The sequence below is a fragment of the Micromys minutus genome (genome assembly GCF_963924665.1).
Source record: "Micromys minutus genome assembly, chromosome: 6".
In the NCBI taxonomy this organism is placed as follows: Eukaryota; Metazoa; Chordata; class Mammalia; order Rodentia; family Muridae; genus Micromys; species Micromys minutus.
This window is the reverse complement of record NC_137975.1, coordinates 71851389-71868436: the sequence shown is the minus strand read 5'-3', so window position 1 is coordinate 71868436 and position 17048 is coordinate 71851389. Positions and strand designations below refer to the sequence as shown.

Genomic DNA, 17048 nt, shown 5'->3' with positions numbered 1-17048 from the left:
CTGCTCTACCACCCTCTTAACTCCCCTTCCCATGCTCTGAATAAACTCTATTCTGTACTATACCATCATGTGGCTGGTCCCTCAGGGAGAAAGGGATGCCCAACATGGGTCCCCCAGAGACATCTTCCTTTCCCTATACCTTACTACACCTTCATCCCCCTACTCTCTTTATCTTTTTCCTAACATTGGTGCACATCTCAGTACTTAACCTCTGGGCAATGACTGACCTTCACACTGAAAACCCCTTCCCACACTCCAAGGTTCATATATAGCCTTTGTTCACCCCAAATAAAGTGTATGTGCACAAACTATTTCACTGAACATTGTCCAAAAGATCTGTCATACTGAAATCCTCAGAGCACCCCCACCACCACACTCATAACCAGACCACGACCCTGCAGATCCCACTTGTTCCCAACTATGCTTCATCTTTGCAGAACAGTGTGGAGTCTGGACACCCCACGAGAGGAAGCAGAACCAGCAAGCACAGGCCAGGATGAAGAAAATAGACTACAGAATGTTCATCCTTGACTATAACGTATGGACTGGACCTCTTTTTTAAGATCTAGGGATCACTGATGAAAAGGGAATAATAGGAGACTAAGAGAAGGATGAGGGTGATGACTATAAGTGTATTCTGGAAATAAGAGGGCAAAAGCACACATGAACTCACAACAATTGTGAACAGGATTCATAAGTCCTTCATATGTACAAGAAAGACCAAATCCCAGCACAGAGACAGTAGTCGGACATGAAATTCTACTCCTGATTGTAGAGGTACTGGCAATTATTAGCTGTAAGAAGAAATAAAGTTAAGCTTTCTTTCAGAGTATAGTCCTTGGTGCATTGATCAGCAGATGATGATGCATCCAAGGATATTTTGGCAACATAAATTTGTCTTGATGGGTTCCAAGAAAGAGACGAGAGAAGCACAGAAAGGTAGGTTGGGGAGGGTCTTGATCTAGAAAAATTAAGGCAGGAAGAGTAAAAGTGATAAAAATGTATTTTAGGAAATTCTCAATGAACTAAGAAAAATGTTTAAAATTAAAAATGGAATTGGGGAGATGACTAAGTTGGTAAAGTGCTTGCTGTGTAAGCATGTTGATCTGAGTGTGACTCTTAGAACCCAGATTACAAACAAATGAGCAAACGCAAAAGGTACTAAAGTTTGTCTCTTTTGTTGTCATTAGATAGAAGACACTGAGATGTTGGCAAGGCCTTATGTGTTGTCCAGACCCATATTCCTTATGTATGTTTAATTATATCTATTAAGACACAAGAACTGTTCAAATCTTAAGGTACATTTCTGAATTGCACTATTTTCTTTGCAATTCTGGGACTATTTCTTATACTTTAAGGCTTCTATTATATTCACATACACAGGGACAATACATACATAATAGAAATGTATATTAGCTTACTGATTATTGGTCTAATGGTTCCCTTATTATTTTAAAATATGCTTCTTTGTTTTTATACTGTTCTATAGTTTAAAGTGCATTCTGTAACACAAAGGAAGAAGTCTTGTAATTGTTTTCTTTGTCATATCTTTCTGCATCCTTGTATTTTCAACCTATGTTTGCCTTTAAATCTAGGCATGGATTTAGTATACACAATCTAGTTGAATTTTACTTTAGAAAGAACAACCTAGTTTTGATATTATATATATATATATAATATATATATATATATAAAACCTTAAAGTGGCATGTGTAGTCCCCACAGAGAATGTCACTCTGTGAGATTTCTAGCTGCCCGTGTTGTTCATGTGTGTTCTTATTTGGTCTTCTGTCTTTGCTGCTGATTTTTCTTTTTACGTGTGGAAACAAGAGTAGTTAGTATTGTTTCATCCATTTTATCCCTAGTGACTTTTTTAAAATTAGAGTTTTACTTGAATGCTTCTGGTTCCTGAGTTATTATGTGTAGCTATCAAAATTTATATCAAGCTAATAGCAATTTAATTAGCACACAAGTTTATAGCTTTGGTCTTATACGGTTCCATTTCTTCTCCTCTCTTTTGGGCTAATTCTCTCATGTTGTAGACCAGACAATACAGTTTCTGTTTTAAGCAGTATTATTGCACATATTCAAAAACATATTTGTGTATATAAATATATTGTCTCCTTTTATATATACCATAATTCATGCTTTCCATCACTTACTATGACTCTAAATTTCCATAGAGTATATTTTATTTCTGTTTAAAAAAGTCTTCTTTTAGTTCTTTAAAACTTTTAATATATGTAAGTGTGCATGTGTGCATAGCATATATGTATGTCCATGTATATATGGCATGTGTGTGAGAGCATTTTCATACACACACACACACATACACAAACACACACACACACACACACACACGTGTGTATAGATTCTAGAGACTGACTTTGTGTGTCTACTTGGAATGTGCTCTACCCTACATGTTTAGGTAGGGGCTCTCATGAAGGACCCTAGGGGCTTTCACCAGCCTTACACTCACTGCCTCAGGTCAAGACTAGACCAAGTATCAGCTTCCCACTTCAGGTCAAGGCTAAGCCAAGTTGCATTCTCCACCCACAGTTCTTGGGAGGAGCAGGAAATTTTTTGAAAAACCAAAGACTGTACTGACTGATAGTCACCTGACCCTCTAGTCCCAGATAGAGTTTGAATACATGTCATATGCTTGCTAGCTAATAGAATCAAAGGTCAATATGCTTAGTCAATACATTTAAACTGTAACCATGCTGATATAACCTGTACCCCTAAAAAGTATAAAAACTGCTTTTTATAGTCATTAGGGTTGCCTCCAGTCACTTGCCCCGAGGGGCTGATTGAGGGTTTACCCAAATGCACCAGAAAATGAACCTCTTGCATTTGCATCAATCTTTGACCTCTCCTCTCATTCAAGGGAGTCTCCAAGCAGTTATGGCTTAATTCGAGTCCTACACTCACATGAACCTAGAGTTCAAGGATTTGGCTAGTATAGGTAATCATGATGTTTTGGGGATTTCTTGTCCTCCAAGCAGAAGGATTTGAAACCACACTTGACCAACATTCACATGCATATTAGAAACTGGATTATGGTCCTATCACTTGTGTGGCAAGGGCTTTACTTACTGAGCAACTCTTCAGCTTTCATTGTACTTATTTTTTTACATTATTTATTCTTATTTTACCTGTGTGAATGTTTTGCCTACATGTATGATTGTGCTGTGTATCTGTGTGTGTGTGTGTGTGTGTGTGTGTGTGTGTGTGTGTGTGTGTGTGTGCCTGGTGTCTACATGATTGTAAGCCACAACGTGGGTTCTGGAAATCAAACTTGGGTCCTCTGAAAGGGCAGTAAGTTATCAACCACTTAGTCATCTTTCCAGCTCCCCTTTAGTACTTCTTACTTAATTGCTTCTCAGTTTTATTCATCAGGAAATGTATTTATATTTTATCTCCATTTAAGTTGTAGTTTAATTTGGCTTAGAATTTTGTGTTACTAACTTTGGTACTTTCCCAGTACTTTACATCTTCAACTCCCTTCTGCCTACACAGCTCTGAAATGGGGCAAACGATTACTTTATACTGCTTTCCTGTTTGAGAGATGGTGTTTGTTCCCGTTGTTGTGTTCTAGGGCTTCATACTATGTTGGTTTGAGGAGACTGGCTATGAGGTATTTGAATTAACGTTGTATTTATTCTGCTTGAAGTTTATGAAGAGTCTTGGGTCTGTGGGTTAATATTTTCCTTAGTTTTAAAGTAGTATTGACGTTTAACTTTTACTCAGACAGCTTTACAAATTTTCTCCTTCTCTTTCCTCTCCTTTTAGAACACCCATTTCACAGATGTTGAGAAACTAGACATCATAGCACTGGTCCAGAGACTTGGGTTATTTTACTTCAAGTCTTGTTTTCTTTTAGCTTTGTTATGGACAACTCCCATTTATCTGTGTTAAAGAACTTTTTCTTCTGTGAATTCAAATCTGCCTAGCCTATCTAGAGAATTATCATTGGTTTTCAAGTCTAGACGTCTCAATTCACCCTTTCTTATCGTCTTTCATGTCTGTTCTAGGTAGATATGCAAAATACTTTCAATTTCGTTCTTTCCTATGGCTTTCTGTGATTACTTTGTTCTTGCAAAAACTAGTCCAAGATAAGGTAATTAGCCTCTGGACCTGTAACTTTCTGATTTTCCCACAGTATTGAACTTCTAATCAATCAGTCTCTGCAGACACAGCCTCTGTCCAGGAGTTTTTTTCACAACATTAGACTTGTAATACAGTAAGCTTATCAGCAAAAGACTACAGCATTGGAGCAATTTGTTTTTCTTTCCAAATTTACAGAATATAGTTTATTTATAAAAGCTTAAACATAAAAAGCCCTGTTTTAGTTAGGGTTGCTATTGTGACAACAAAAGATCATAACCAAAAAGCATATTGGGGAAAAGGGAGTTTAATCAGCATATACTTTCATATTGTTCATTATTGAAGGAAGTCAGAATAGGAACTCAATCAGGACAGGGACCTGAAGGCAGGAGCTAATGCAGAAGATGTAAAAGAGTGCCATTTATTGACTTGTTTTCCTCGCTTGCTCAACTTGTTTTCTTATAGAACCCAGGACCACCAGGCCATGGATAGCACCTTTCACAGTGGACTTTCCCACTGTTCGCTAATAAAGAAAATGCCTTACAGCTGGATTTTATGGAGGCATTTCCTTAACTGAAGTTTCTTCCATTCTGATGACTCTTAGCTGTGTCAAGCTGACACACAAAACCAGCCAACACAGTCTACAAAACTGAAAAGAAAAAAAAATCCATAAAGCATACAAGAGTTGCACTAGTAAATCTTACCCAGACAGAAACTGTTCTCTATTTACTGAGCCCTATTATGTGTGCCAGGCTACAATGTCTACGCTAAACAGCACCTCTAGTCATTGATAGCTGGTAGTTTTTAAGCACAGGGACCATGATTTTACAAATGAGAGTGCTAAATACTGTCAAGGGCCAGTGAAAGTTTGGACCTAAATAAGTCCTAATTAGAATCCAGACTCAAGTATTTAAATGCTAGAAAGGATTAGGAGGGGTGGACTTTTCTTCTTCTCCTTCTTCTTCTTCTTCTTCTTCTTCTTCTTCTTCTTCTTCTTCTTCTTCTTCTTCTTCTTCTTCTTCTTCTTCTTCTTCTTCTTCTTCTTCTGCTTCTTCTTCTTCTTCTTCTTCTTCTTCTGCTTCTTCTTCTTCTTCTTCTTCTTCTTCTTCTTCTTCTTCTTTTAAAAAGAGAACTTGCATCACAGGTAGTGGGCTTTGAAGTTTCAAATGTCCTCACCACAACCAGTAGCTCTCTTTCCATCTGTCTTCAGTTTACAGATCAGAATGTAAGCTCCCAGCTACTGTCCCTGCTCCATACCTTCCTGCCTGTTATCATGTTCCCTGCCTTGAAGGTCATGACTCACCTTGTGAAACTATAAGCAATTCTCCAATTAAATGCTCTCCTTTCTATGCTGCTATGATCATGGTTTCTTTTCACAGTGTTAGAACAGTATCTAAGACAAAACCCATCTGACATCTCTGGCTTCAACCCTTTCAACCCTGAGCAAAGAACCCAGTTACACTATGTCCAGATTTTTCATGTACAGAAACTATGAGACAAATTCTACTTTTGTAAATTTGAGCTTCTTAGTGGAGAACAATCTGTTACACATCTATTGAAAGCCACGCTGTTCATCATTTTATTATTTGTTTTAAACATGTCTTAGTGCATGTTCCTTGAAGAATACTGTGCTATGTCAGTTTGTTTTCATATCACAACGTTCTTTCTGAAACACTTCTCTCTTTCCAGCACATGGGCTCTGAGGTTAAAATTGCAGGCTGCCTCCCCTGGGGGGGGGGGGGAGGGGTCTTTTAAAAACAGCTTCTCACCACCATTTCTGCTGAGTGTCTTGGGGAGATTTGCAGCTGCAATGCAAAACGTCTGTCTTCCAGTCGTCTTCCTTCCTTCTCGTTTTAAAGAGTTGCTTCCCCAGGCTCAGTCTTAAGTGGCTCTCCTTGCTTCCTCTCACTGAGATAGGGAAGCTCCCCAGACTGACAATTCCTCCAGAGCAGAGTCTGGATTTGTGAAGTCTCCTGTTTGCTTAACTATTAAACTACTATTTTACCCGTCAGTCAGCTCTTCAGGCAGCTGTTACCACAACTGTCCAGTTTTTTTCCACTGGAGGCTCAAGAATGCTGCATCTTCCAGAAATTGCTGTGAATGCTTTCTTTGTAGAGGATCTCTGCTTTAGACCCCTCAGATTTATACAATGTGTACGCTCCACTGTTAGCATCCAGTTTCCTTGGTGTCTGCTTTGCAATAGGTTTAATCTCAAACTAGGACTTCTCAAACAGTTTCAGCATATTTCTTTCTTGGTTTTCTGAGTGAGTATGCAGTATCACTATGGGTAACCTGATCCCTTACCATGCCTGATTTTCATCCTGCTGGGAAGGAAGGTGCTGTCCCCAGTGCCACATATGCAGAGCAGCAGTTCCAGATTCATCCATCTAAGAGCCTCGACATGGAAACAGCTAGAAAAGTGAGTGAAGTGCTGGACAGAGAACACAGGCCCTGAGTGATCTCAGCATCCAGAGAGAACCCTGTGAGAGAACTGTGAACGGACCATTCTGGGTTCAGTCGGTCTAGGAGGGTCTACAGAGAGCAATGGGCATATTATAACCACAGGGGATTTCACATTTCACTTACTACTCTGCAACCTTTTTGTTCCTTCCTCTTTCCCATGGAACATTCATTAAAAAAAAAAACCCCAATTATTATTAACTTTCCCCCTAAAGATTCCCAGGCTGCCTTCATCGTCTGAAAGCTCTGTTCACCCTATGACCTTTCCCCAAGGTCGCCGACACTTTCTTTTCTCTGTTGAGTTCATCTGTTTTTTTTTTTTTTTTCTTTTTTCTTTTTGAGATTTTTGACTCCAGGATGAGACAGAGAAAAGAAAGTAGACAGGATATGAACAACTCAAATGATCAGGAAGCTTCCATTTGTATAAAGATTGGACTGAAGCCAATGATAATTTAAAACGGAATGCAGAGCACTCAGGAGAGGAGGATATACAAGATTTCCAGAGTGAGGAACAAGCAGAGGGGCCCCCACAGAACTAGGGGTGACCTGCTAAACTCTGAGGATCTAGAAGTCCTTTGAGCTGCAGGCAGGAAGCAGAACAGGAAAGGACCATGGGATTGCTGCATGATGGCCCTGTGAACTCTACAGCCGGAGGCTCTGACTGCAGATCATGGAGCTCTGAGTGCTAAGAACTGAGCTCACTCCAAGTCTGAGATCTGTGAATATTGTGGTGATCTGAGAACTAAGTCACTGATGAGACTGGAGGAAAGAGGGGAACCCCTGCTATCCACAGGGAATGTGAACAGCAAAAGGAAGGGCTTTCTGCTACCCACAGAAACCATGTTTACAAAGTACTGCACAGTTACAGAGAAACAAACTAAAGTCAAACTCTGACCATGAATTTGCAGCCTTCCCTCCCAGCTCTGTCTAAACCTCTCCGGTTTCTGTTAGTGAAACTCTTTTCCCACTTATACTATTTTGAGACCACAGAAGCATCTTTGTCTCTTATTCCAACCAAAGTTTCTGAGAATTCTGTGGGGTGTGCTGGAGGGAAGATGGCCTGACTCTGACATCACAAGACATGAACAAGAGCATAAATGAAGCTTTAAAACCCTTCTAGCTTCCTCAGATTTAAACAGTACCTAAAAACCCTCAAAACTCAGTGAATTAATTTAAGTGTCAATGAAAAAGCAGGACTATCTGGCCTGTAAGTCATCCTGTATTGAAATTAATGTTTTAAAAAATGGAACCTGGCTTATTATGGATTCTATAACCCTTGATAAGGTGACACAGTGTCCAGAGGGCAGATGGGATGACTAGTGAATGACATAGAATTCTAAATCAGCCAGCTCTGATTTAGGACAAAGTCAAGACCTGTGTTTGCAGGTGTAGTGTTCAGAACCCCAGTTCAAGGCTTCTGTTTGCCTGAGATGGGATGTTGCTCAGTAGTGGTGACTCCTTCTGGGGTGTGTGCTCATTGCAACAACCCCACCCCTCTGGGGTCTGTATCTGCACCTAGGTCTTTCCTTACTCCCATTTGCCTCTAATTCAGCGGTGTGATGACAGCCCAGGTATTCTTGCCTATAAAACTAGGATTGGCATCCAGATGGAGTACCACCACACAGACCTGACCACAGCTCAGAGGGCACCGAAAACAGCTCATCTGCAGAAGAGAATCAGAGCTCAGAAGGGAGGACGACCAGGTGCCTGGAGCTTACCATTCCCTGACACCGGTCTTGACTTGTAGGATTCATGAGTTCTCTGACTTTTGATTCTAAGCTTCGTTGTTCGGCTTATCCTAAGAAAGCTTTCTTCTTTTCATACTCATCTTAAATCAGTTGGATTCCTGTATTTGTTTTGGAGCAGCAGGAATCAAATCTAGGGCTACACACCTGCCAACCATGCACCCAGCCCCTGAGCTTGTCTCAGGCTTGATTTGACGCCTCTCACTGACGGTCTTTGCAGGCATTGCATCCCTGGTTGCCATAGGCTGCTCAAGGATTCAGTGTCTGGGGACAATGATAAAGGAATACACATGCAGAAAATAGAGTGATACTCGGACTAAAGCAACTTAAAATGGATCTGTTAGATACGGCCCAGTAGTACAAAAGATAAAAATAGGGACTCATCAAACAAATTTTTTTTTCTAGAGGGGACACAGTAATAAAAGTGAAGAGAATCTCACAGAATAGAGAAAAAAATTTAGCCAGATATACATTTGACATGTGACTTGCATATGAAACTCAAAAAGAAAACTCCATTAAAAATTATGAAATTTAGAGGTAAATAGATGGAACTGGAATACATTGTACTGACAAGAATAACTCAGGCTCAGAGAGGCAAACATTGCAAGTTCTAATTTGTGGCTCTTAGCTCCAGGATGTGAACAGGAAACCTCGAATAGCCACTGGAACTAGAAAAGTAAAAACGGACCAAGAAGTGGGGAACACCAGGACAGAGACTGTATGGAGGGAGAGATAGGTAACTGGGGGGCTTTAACTAGGGAGGGAGAATGGCGGGTAATATGGAAGGAGAGGAAAGGAGGACATATAAATATATTTTAAAAATCCTTGGAAAAAGACATAGGAGTCACTATTTTATATTTATCCAAAATTACATAAATCATAAATATATAAGTATAGGATGTGTATTTTTGAAGTGCTGTGGAATGCATAACAGGACCAATCTCTAGATTGTTTTCTAAATTGGGTGGTAAAATTCTGGAAGACGGATCCTTTTTACATCAATAACACAAGAGATAGCTGGTAAGGATATGGGGCAGGGGGTGTGCACTTGTACAGACACTATAGTTGTACACTATTGCTGGGCACATACAAATTGTACAGCTACTATAGACACAAATATGGCAGTTCTTCAGGAAATCCAGAATCAATCTACCCCAAGACCCAGCTGTACCACTTTTGGGCATATACCCAAAGGATGCTACATCTACAACAAGGATACTTCCTCATTCACGGTCATTGCTGCTTTATTCATAATAGCCAGAAACTGGAAAAAAATCTAGTTGTCTCTCAGCTGAAGAATGAGTAAAGAAAAGGGGGTAATCTACACAATGGAGATTTCTCAGTGATTTAAAACAACTGACATCATGAAATTTGCAGTCAAATAAATGGAACTAGATAGAAGTCATCTTGAATGAGGTAACACAGACCCATAAAGACAAATATAGCATATATTCACTTATAATTGGATTTTAGCTGTTAAATAAATGCTATTCAAACTATAATCTGCAGACTCAGAGGGGTTAGATGGAGAGAAGGAATCTAGCAAGGATTTGTGGACTCCCCTGGGAAAGGGAAATAGGGTAGATTTTGAGGGTGGACTGGGGCAGGTAGAGATGGGAGCAGGAAGGACCAGGTGTGTGTGTGTGTGTGTGTGTGTGTGTGTGTGTGTCTGTGTGTGTGTGTCTGTGTGTCTGTGTGTGTGTGTGTGTGTGTGTGTCTGTGTGTCTGTGTGTAAAGATATTTTACTTTCAAATCCATCAAACCAGTGACCTCTACTACCTACAGGGCACATAAAATCACCATCCAGGCTGTGCCCAAGTTCCTTACCTACAAAACCATGCTAGAACAAATGGTTATTGTTTTCCATTTGTTCTGTCTATACAGAGCATATTCCTGAAATTCTCTTAACACAGCTTCCAACACTCTGTAGACTTGCTAGGGATCTGGTAGAAAATAAAATAGGAACCTTGTGTCCACTCTACTGGTGTGAAGATCTGAGGAGATCACAGTAGATTGCTGGACTAAACCCAGAAAGGACATTTGTAGCCCCCTGGAAATGGAAGTGATTCCTGGAGACTTTCCCTGGTGGATTTCATTTGATATGCTTGCAGGTTTGCTTTGAGAAAATGGAATGGCAGTAAGCTGGGATTTTGGGAAACTAAAGACTGAGTAAAGATGCCCACTCATGCTCGTAGACCTGGTTCCAAAAGAACCAATGAGCAGGGCTCTTTGAGTTTTAGTTTTTCAAGAAGGCTTTGGCTCTAGAGATGTGTTCCCTGGTGTGCATAGTAAGACCATGGTTTTGTCAAAACCTGCCTAAGTCAGACTCCTTGTTATTACCTCCACACAGGACTCCTGTCAGAACTTGTGCCCAGGTTCCTGTGTGAGTGCTCAGCCATCACAGTTATCTCTAGGGTGGTGTTTGGCCAGGACTCCATATTGGGTCTGTTTACTAATTGTTTCTTAGTTCTGAGTCTATGGGGTTCTACTTCCCTCTACTGCTTACACGTCCTCAGAATAATACGAATATGGAAGTTGTCCTGGCTAGGGTTTCGATTGCTGTGAGGAAATACGACAATCAATGAACTTGGGTAGAAAAGGGTTTATCTCACTTTACACTTCCAGGTGACTGTCCATCCCTGAGGGAAGGCAGCTCAGGAACTCAAACATGGTAGGAACCAGTATGCTGGAGCTGGTGGAGAGGCTGGAAGGGAGTTGTTTATGAACTTGCTCTCAGGACTTGCTCAGCCTGCTTTCTTAGAGAACCCGGGGCCACCAAGTTCAGGAACGACCCACCCACAATGAACTAGGGTCTCCTCGATGAATCCCGAATTAAGAAAATATCCTGCTGGCTCAGCAGTCTGATGAAGACCTCTTAACTGAGGTTCTCTCCTCTCAGATGACTTCAGCTTGTGCCAAGTTGACATAGAACTGGCCAGTATAGAAGGTCTCACCTTATTCCCCACTGTCCTCAGAGGACACAGAGCAAATACGAAGAGAATGTGGAATTAAAATGTTCCTATGAAGAAGAAATCACAAAGCCATATCTCAGCCACTGTTCAGAGTTTCTGTCAAGTCACTGTAGCTAAATTCCCTAAAAAGAGTAAAGGAAGCTGAGTGGCTGAGCCCTTACTGTGAACAGACATCAGAGACATGCATGCGGGCTCTTAGCTTCCACAGTTCCCCAGTGAAGTACATGGTATTATCCCTGTCACCTAAGGAGAACACAGAGTAGGGACGGGACTAGGTAAGAGGCACTACCAGATCAGCCAGAGGTGGAGGAGGAGAACAGCAATCCAGTCCAGATGTCTGAACTCTACACCGTATCAAGAACTCAGAAGTTCAGATATGAAGGGAGCTGATCCAAAAGAAAACCTTCAAAATCACAGAAGGGGGTTTTTTCTTTGGGTCTCAGTATACAGCCCTGACTACCTCCGATCTGGTGATCTTCCTGCCTCATCTCCTTGTGTGCTAGGAATACAGACAAGTATGTGCTACTACATCTGATCATGATGTTGAGAAATTATTGTGCAAGTAAAGTGTCAGACCTCACTGTTATGAACACATAGAAAAAAATTAAAATGTACATACCTATACAGCTTTGGCCATGGGAATGGCTGGAGCCTGGCTGGTTCTCATAGGGCACAGAGGCCAAGGAGTGAGAGAGCAGAAGAAACAGCAGGGTGGTCTTGAAGACTTTCCAGGGGGCCTTCATTCTGAGCTGTGTACCAGGAGCCGGGAACTTGGTCCACACAACCACTGTACTTTTCAACCCTGCTTGGCCCCTCTGTGGTTACCACACCCTCATGCACACTGCCAGAAACACACTGTGCAGCAAGTGCGATGCAAGTAAAACACACACACACACACACACACACACACACACACACACACACACACACACACACACACACACAGTGGCTATTCTGAGGCGTTGCAGAGAGGCTCAGATGTCCGGATCTCGGAAGAGCTGGAGAAGTTCTTGGTGGGCAGTCCCTCTGAGCAAAGACTTCAGGAAAACGAAATACCCAAGTTGCACATTGACAGCTACAGCACTTCCGGCCTCAGACTGAAGTCAGTGACCATAAACCACATGAACCTTGAGGGTTGCCCGAAGCACTGTTGGGTTGGAAGAGAGAGGCCCTTCCGCTTTCATTCTTGTGACATGAAATTAAATGAAAACTAAAACCTAAAGGAAGCATAACACCACCTGTACACAGCCCTTCAGCAATTAGATTGGCAACACCCACATAGAGAAGAAGTTATGGTTGTAGAATAATCATGACTATAAAGTGTAATGCAGACAGAATTATCTTTAAATTTATTTAGCTTTCTTCTAACTGGCTGTATATGTGAGGATGGACGCTTTGTCAGAGAACCTTCTGGTCAGTGGTGAGTTTCCTCGGGTAAACAGAGACTATTCTTTGCAGGGCCCGGCTTTCTTAAAGTCTTCTATTAGGTATGCAGAAAACAGTGGTCTGTCAGCAGGGCTAGATCTTAAGTTGAATAAAAAGAAAAAGACCTGAGAACTACCTTATACTGACTTGCCTGGGCAGGCTGCACCGCTTTCCCTGAGAAGTTGAAGATGTGTTTATGTCCCCACCTGAGGGGCATGTGATCACATTTAAGAGACTGATTTTTTTTTTTTTTTTTTTTTCTGCTTTGAAGTTTAGAATTTGGCACTGTCTTCCCTGGAAAAGCAATCTTCCAAAATGAACTTGAAAATAAAAGATGCATTGGAATGTTTTGTCATTTTATGAATAGGATGCACCAAGGTTGCATGCGACACGCAGACAAGCTCAGAGGCTAAAGTACCTCAGATAAGAGTCCTGTGAATGTCCCTTCTTGCTTTGTCTCTGAGAAAAACTTACTGCAGACTTAGAATTATTCAAATTAGTTAAATTTATTAGGCGTTTCATTTAATAGAATGACATTTTTACAAGTTTATATGTGTATTCAATACATCACACCCATCCTCAATCTCCACAGCACACACTCTCTCTGTCACCTCTGTCACCCCTTTTATGTCCTCTCCTCCCTTCCCTCACCCCAGGTCAATTAGCACAGCCTGCTGCTGCTGGCTTGTCCTGAGTGCAGGTGCTTTGTTTGGCCAAGTGCTGGTGCTTTTGACCCTTGGCCTTGTGGTTGAGGGAAGTTTTAGAAGGAATGATGGAGTGACTGAAAAAATACAGGCTCAGGCGAGTGAGCCAACGTTCTTTCTCCATTTTTCTCAGTTACCTCGGGTAATGATAGTGTTAGTGTATAGGATTATTATGGTTACTATGGGGATTCAGGTGATGTTGAACCCAAAGCACCATGGCAGGTAAGAGGTAAACATGGAGAAAACTAATGCTCTGCCTATTTCCCGAGTGGAGATGTGACTGCATGGAGCAAGCATGGAGAAATTTTAAGTTAAGTTAAAATTTAAGAAATTTACCTCTATGATAGTTGCAGGGCGACATGCAATGTTTGGGAAAAGGACAAAAACACAGAAAAGGCAGAAATTATCAAACATCTTTTCTGGGCCGGTCAATCTTCATGAGTGCATTATCAGGTCTGTCTGACCCAGAGACTGAAGAAGTGTTCCAGAAAAGTTTTAGAACACCCTCAAGGCCGGAGACTAGGCTAACCTCGATGCACAGTTTCATGCTAACTTGGAAGACCTCAGGGTCAGGGGACATCATCGACATGTCGCCCATTAGCTCCACCTGCAACCATCCCATGGCTTGGAAGCTTTGAAAACATCTGCTATGAGTTGACACAATTGACACAGTAGATGACTCCTAGTTACCCCTTCAGCAGTAAGCATGTCTTTTACCTTCTCAGGGGGTGACATGCCTCTCCTAGAAAGCAATGGTTTCCTTCAGAGAAGTATGGCAGGGTAGTACCTGCTATATAGCAGGCATTCAATACATGGCTTTTCACACATGACAACTGAGTTCTTAGTGGGCAATATCAAAGGAACACAGAAACGGGCAAGCGGTGTTACCGACACTAGAAGCGACATACATGCAGCTCCCCCACCCCACGCACACGCTAATCAAACCTCAGTGGTCCTTGTCACAAAAGTCAGGGCTCTCATAAGGCTAGTTACATTTCCTACGAGGACTCCATTTGTTCATCAGGTACTGAATACAAATGACTCATACCTCTGGTCAAACTGGTGAATAGTCTTGGGGCCACCCGAAGTTTGTAAGAAATGAGGAGCCCCCGAGTGATTACCCCCAGAGGAGCGCTGCTGTCAGTCACTCCTGAGAATTCATGAGGTTTCTTCCTTGTTGTGCTTTGTCTCTCTGCTCAGAGGCAAACCACAGCCTTTCTGCAGGGGGAGGCTGGTGAACTGAGATCCTGAAAAATCACAATTGTGGTTCAGGCTTGTTGTGCATGAATCAGGAATTCTGTCTGATCTGCAGTTGCCTCTACCTCTCATTCATACCAACATCTTCATCAAGAAAAGTGAGAAAGATGTAGATGAGGAAGGACATGGTGGAAACTGCTGCTGCTACCAGGAGCTCCGTGCCTGGGATTCTATGGCTCTCTCCTTGGTCTGGCTCCAGACGTGTCCTAGCTGACTGGTTAGACCCAGACACCCTATCTGAGCCCCATTCTATACCATGCCTGTTCTACTTGGAAGCTGGTAAATTAACCCTGACAAGGAAGCTTTCTAAAAGAGCTCCAGAGGTCAGATGGAGAAACTCAACCCACTGTCAGGGTTTTCCCCCTTAACAATGATGCACCCTGAAACCATCTATTTATTTAACTATAAATGTTTGTTTATTCATATTTTATGTATGAGTGTGTGTCTGAATAGATGTATGTGCACTACATATAGCCCAGAAGAGGGTGTTGCATCCCCTGGAGTTTCAGATGGTTCTCCACCCCATGTGGGTGCTGGGAACCAAACCTGGGTCTTCTGCTGGGGCAACAAATGCTCGAACAAAGCCATCTTTCCAGCCTTGTATTTAACCACAAAGGGCTGCTTTTCGCGCCAATACTATAGCAAGATCGTGAGGATTAAGAGAGTGGATTTTAAAACCCCAAATTTAATGCTAGTTTAATGTAAAGCTACCAACAAAGAATGACAAAGATCTGAGGTGATATATGTACCAGTTACCAGGATGTGGTCATCACCGGCTGCATACACACACTGAAGTGTCTCAACCTCACAAGTACATGCAATTGCTATGCAGCAATTAAAAATTCATTCTTTAAAAAATGTAGAGCCGGCAATGAATCGGCATTGCCTTTCTGGAGTGACATACTGAATTTTAATATTTTTTTACACACTGACTCAGGTCATTTCAGAAGCTCGTTTTAAAATTACAGGATCAAAAACCACGATGTTTAATAGGCATTCAGAAAAGCCCAGAAAATATGTATTTTGTAAGTGGTCGTGACCCTCATACTTTAAAAAGGGGAGTACTTATTGACAAGTTCATGGGGTGTCAACTATGGGTACTCTTACTGGTAGAAAAATGTGGGGAATAGGGAACCCCACTCCTATTAGGCACACCAGTGAGGAGCCAGTTACCAGGAATGATCCAGGTCTCCTCCACACCTGGTGAATGTAGCAGTAAACTCGGGGCCCTGAAACCTAGCCAATAGGATTTGTGCTCGGATACTTCTGTCCCGCCCTCTGACCTATCACTCACCCAGAATTCACACTGAGCTTCTAGAGGTTTAGAGTGGAGTTTTAATTTAGAGCTTTAGAATGGAGTTTTAGTTTAGAATTTTATTTTATTTTATGTTTTAGAGTTAAAGACAGATCTTTATTTTAAACTCCGATCTTCCAAATTAGCCTTTCCCACCAACTCTGGGAACGGAGACCTTCACGGGTTTCATAACCTTTTGTTTAGATGCTGCCTTTGTGGGGGCCTTGGCAGCAGCCATTGCTGTCTTCTTTGATGCCTGCTTAGCTTTTTTGGCTTCGTTGGCAGCCCTGATAGCCTGATAGCCTGCTCTCGCTGAGCTTTCCTAACTTCTGGTTTCTGATTCCTCTCGGCCTTTATATCAGCAAGAGATGCCCCAGTAATGGTTCGCTGGAATGTGACTGCACGGCGGGTGCTTTTCTTTTGAATTTCTTCCGACAGTCCTTTCTTGTGTTTCCTTCTGTAGAGGACAGTCCAGTTTATCTGCCGAGGATTCCTTTTGAAACTGAATGCAGACTCGCATTTGGCATTAAGAAACTGGAAAACCTTCCCGTTGGTCCTGGCGTAGCGCTGCCCATGTCCCAGGTAGATCTTGTAGCCGCTAAAACCGCCCAGATCGACCTTCATGGTGATAGACTTCGGCCTGCCAGTGGAAAGATGGCGAAGAGCAGTTTAGAACTTTAGAATGGTGTTTTCGTTTGAAGTTTTAAGAATGGAATTTTATGATGCTTTTGATCAATTTTTCAGAAACGCATACATCGGAGGGACCTGGGGACGTGGTTCATTGGGTAAGAGCTGTTACTGTGAAAGCAAGAGGTTCCGAGTTCAAATCCCCTGCCCATATATGAAAGTTGTATATAATTATGCTCCCCTACAACCCCAGCACTGGGAGACAGATGGATGGAACCAGCAGAGGTTGGGGGCTTGATGGCCTTTGGCAGAGCCAAAAGGCAGGGTGTGGTGGGGAGGGCCTTCAGCTTCAGTGACAGAGGATCTCAAAAGCTAGGATGTAGGATGTAAGTAGATGCTTTTTCATCTTCTGGGTATTAGTTTAAGGAAAGGAGCTGGGGTGGGATGGAAGGAGGAG

General features: G+C 41.9%; 1 protein-coding gene and 1 pseudogene across 3 annotated transcripts in view; both read right to left on the bottom strand.

The window, feature by feature from the left end:
- AOAH (acyloxyacyl hydrolase) overlaps positions 1–12027 on the bottom strand; it is a gene marked incomplete at both ends in the record, with an annotated part of 215226 nt that extends 203199 nt beyond the window's left edge. For both annotated transcript variants that reach the window (XM_080918374.1, XM_080918375.1), the window contains one exon: positions 11904–12027. In XM_080918374.1, coding sequence (XP_080774500.1) covers positions 11904–12027 — 124 coding nt within the window. The remainder of the gene's footprint in view (positions 1–11903) is intronic.
- A 4079-nt stretch (positions 12028–16106) lies between these two features.
- On the bottom strand, positions 16107–16588 carry LOC308422037 (large ribosomal subunit protein eL24-like; annotated as a pseudogene). Its single transcript has one exon. The product of its transcript is annotated as a large ribosomal subunit protein eL24-like (transcript).
- Positions 16589–17048: the final 460 nt, after the last annotated feature.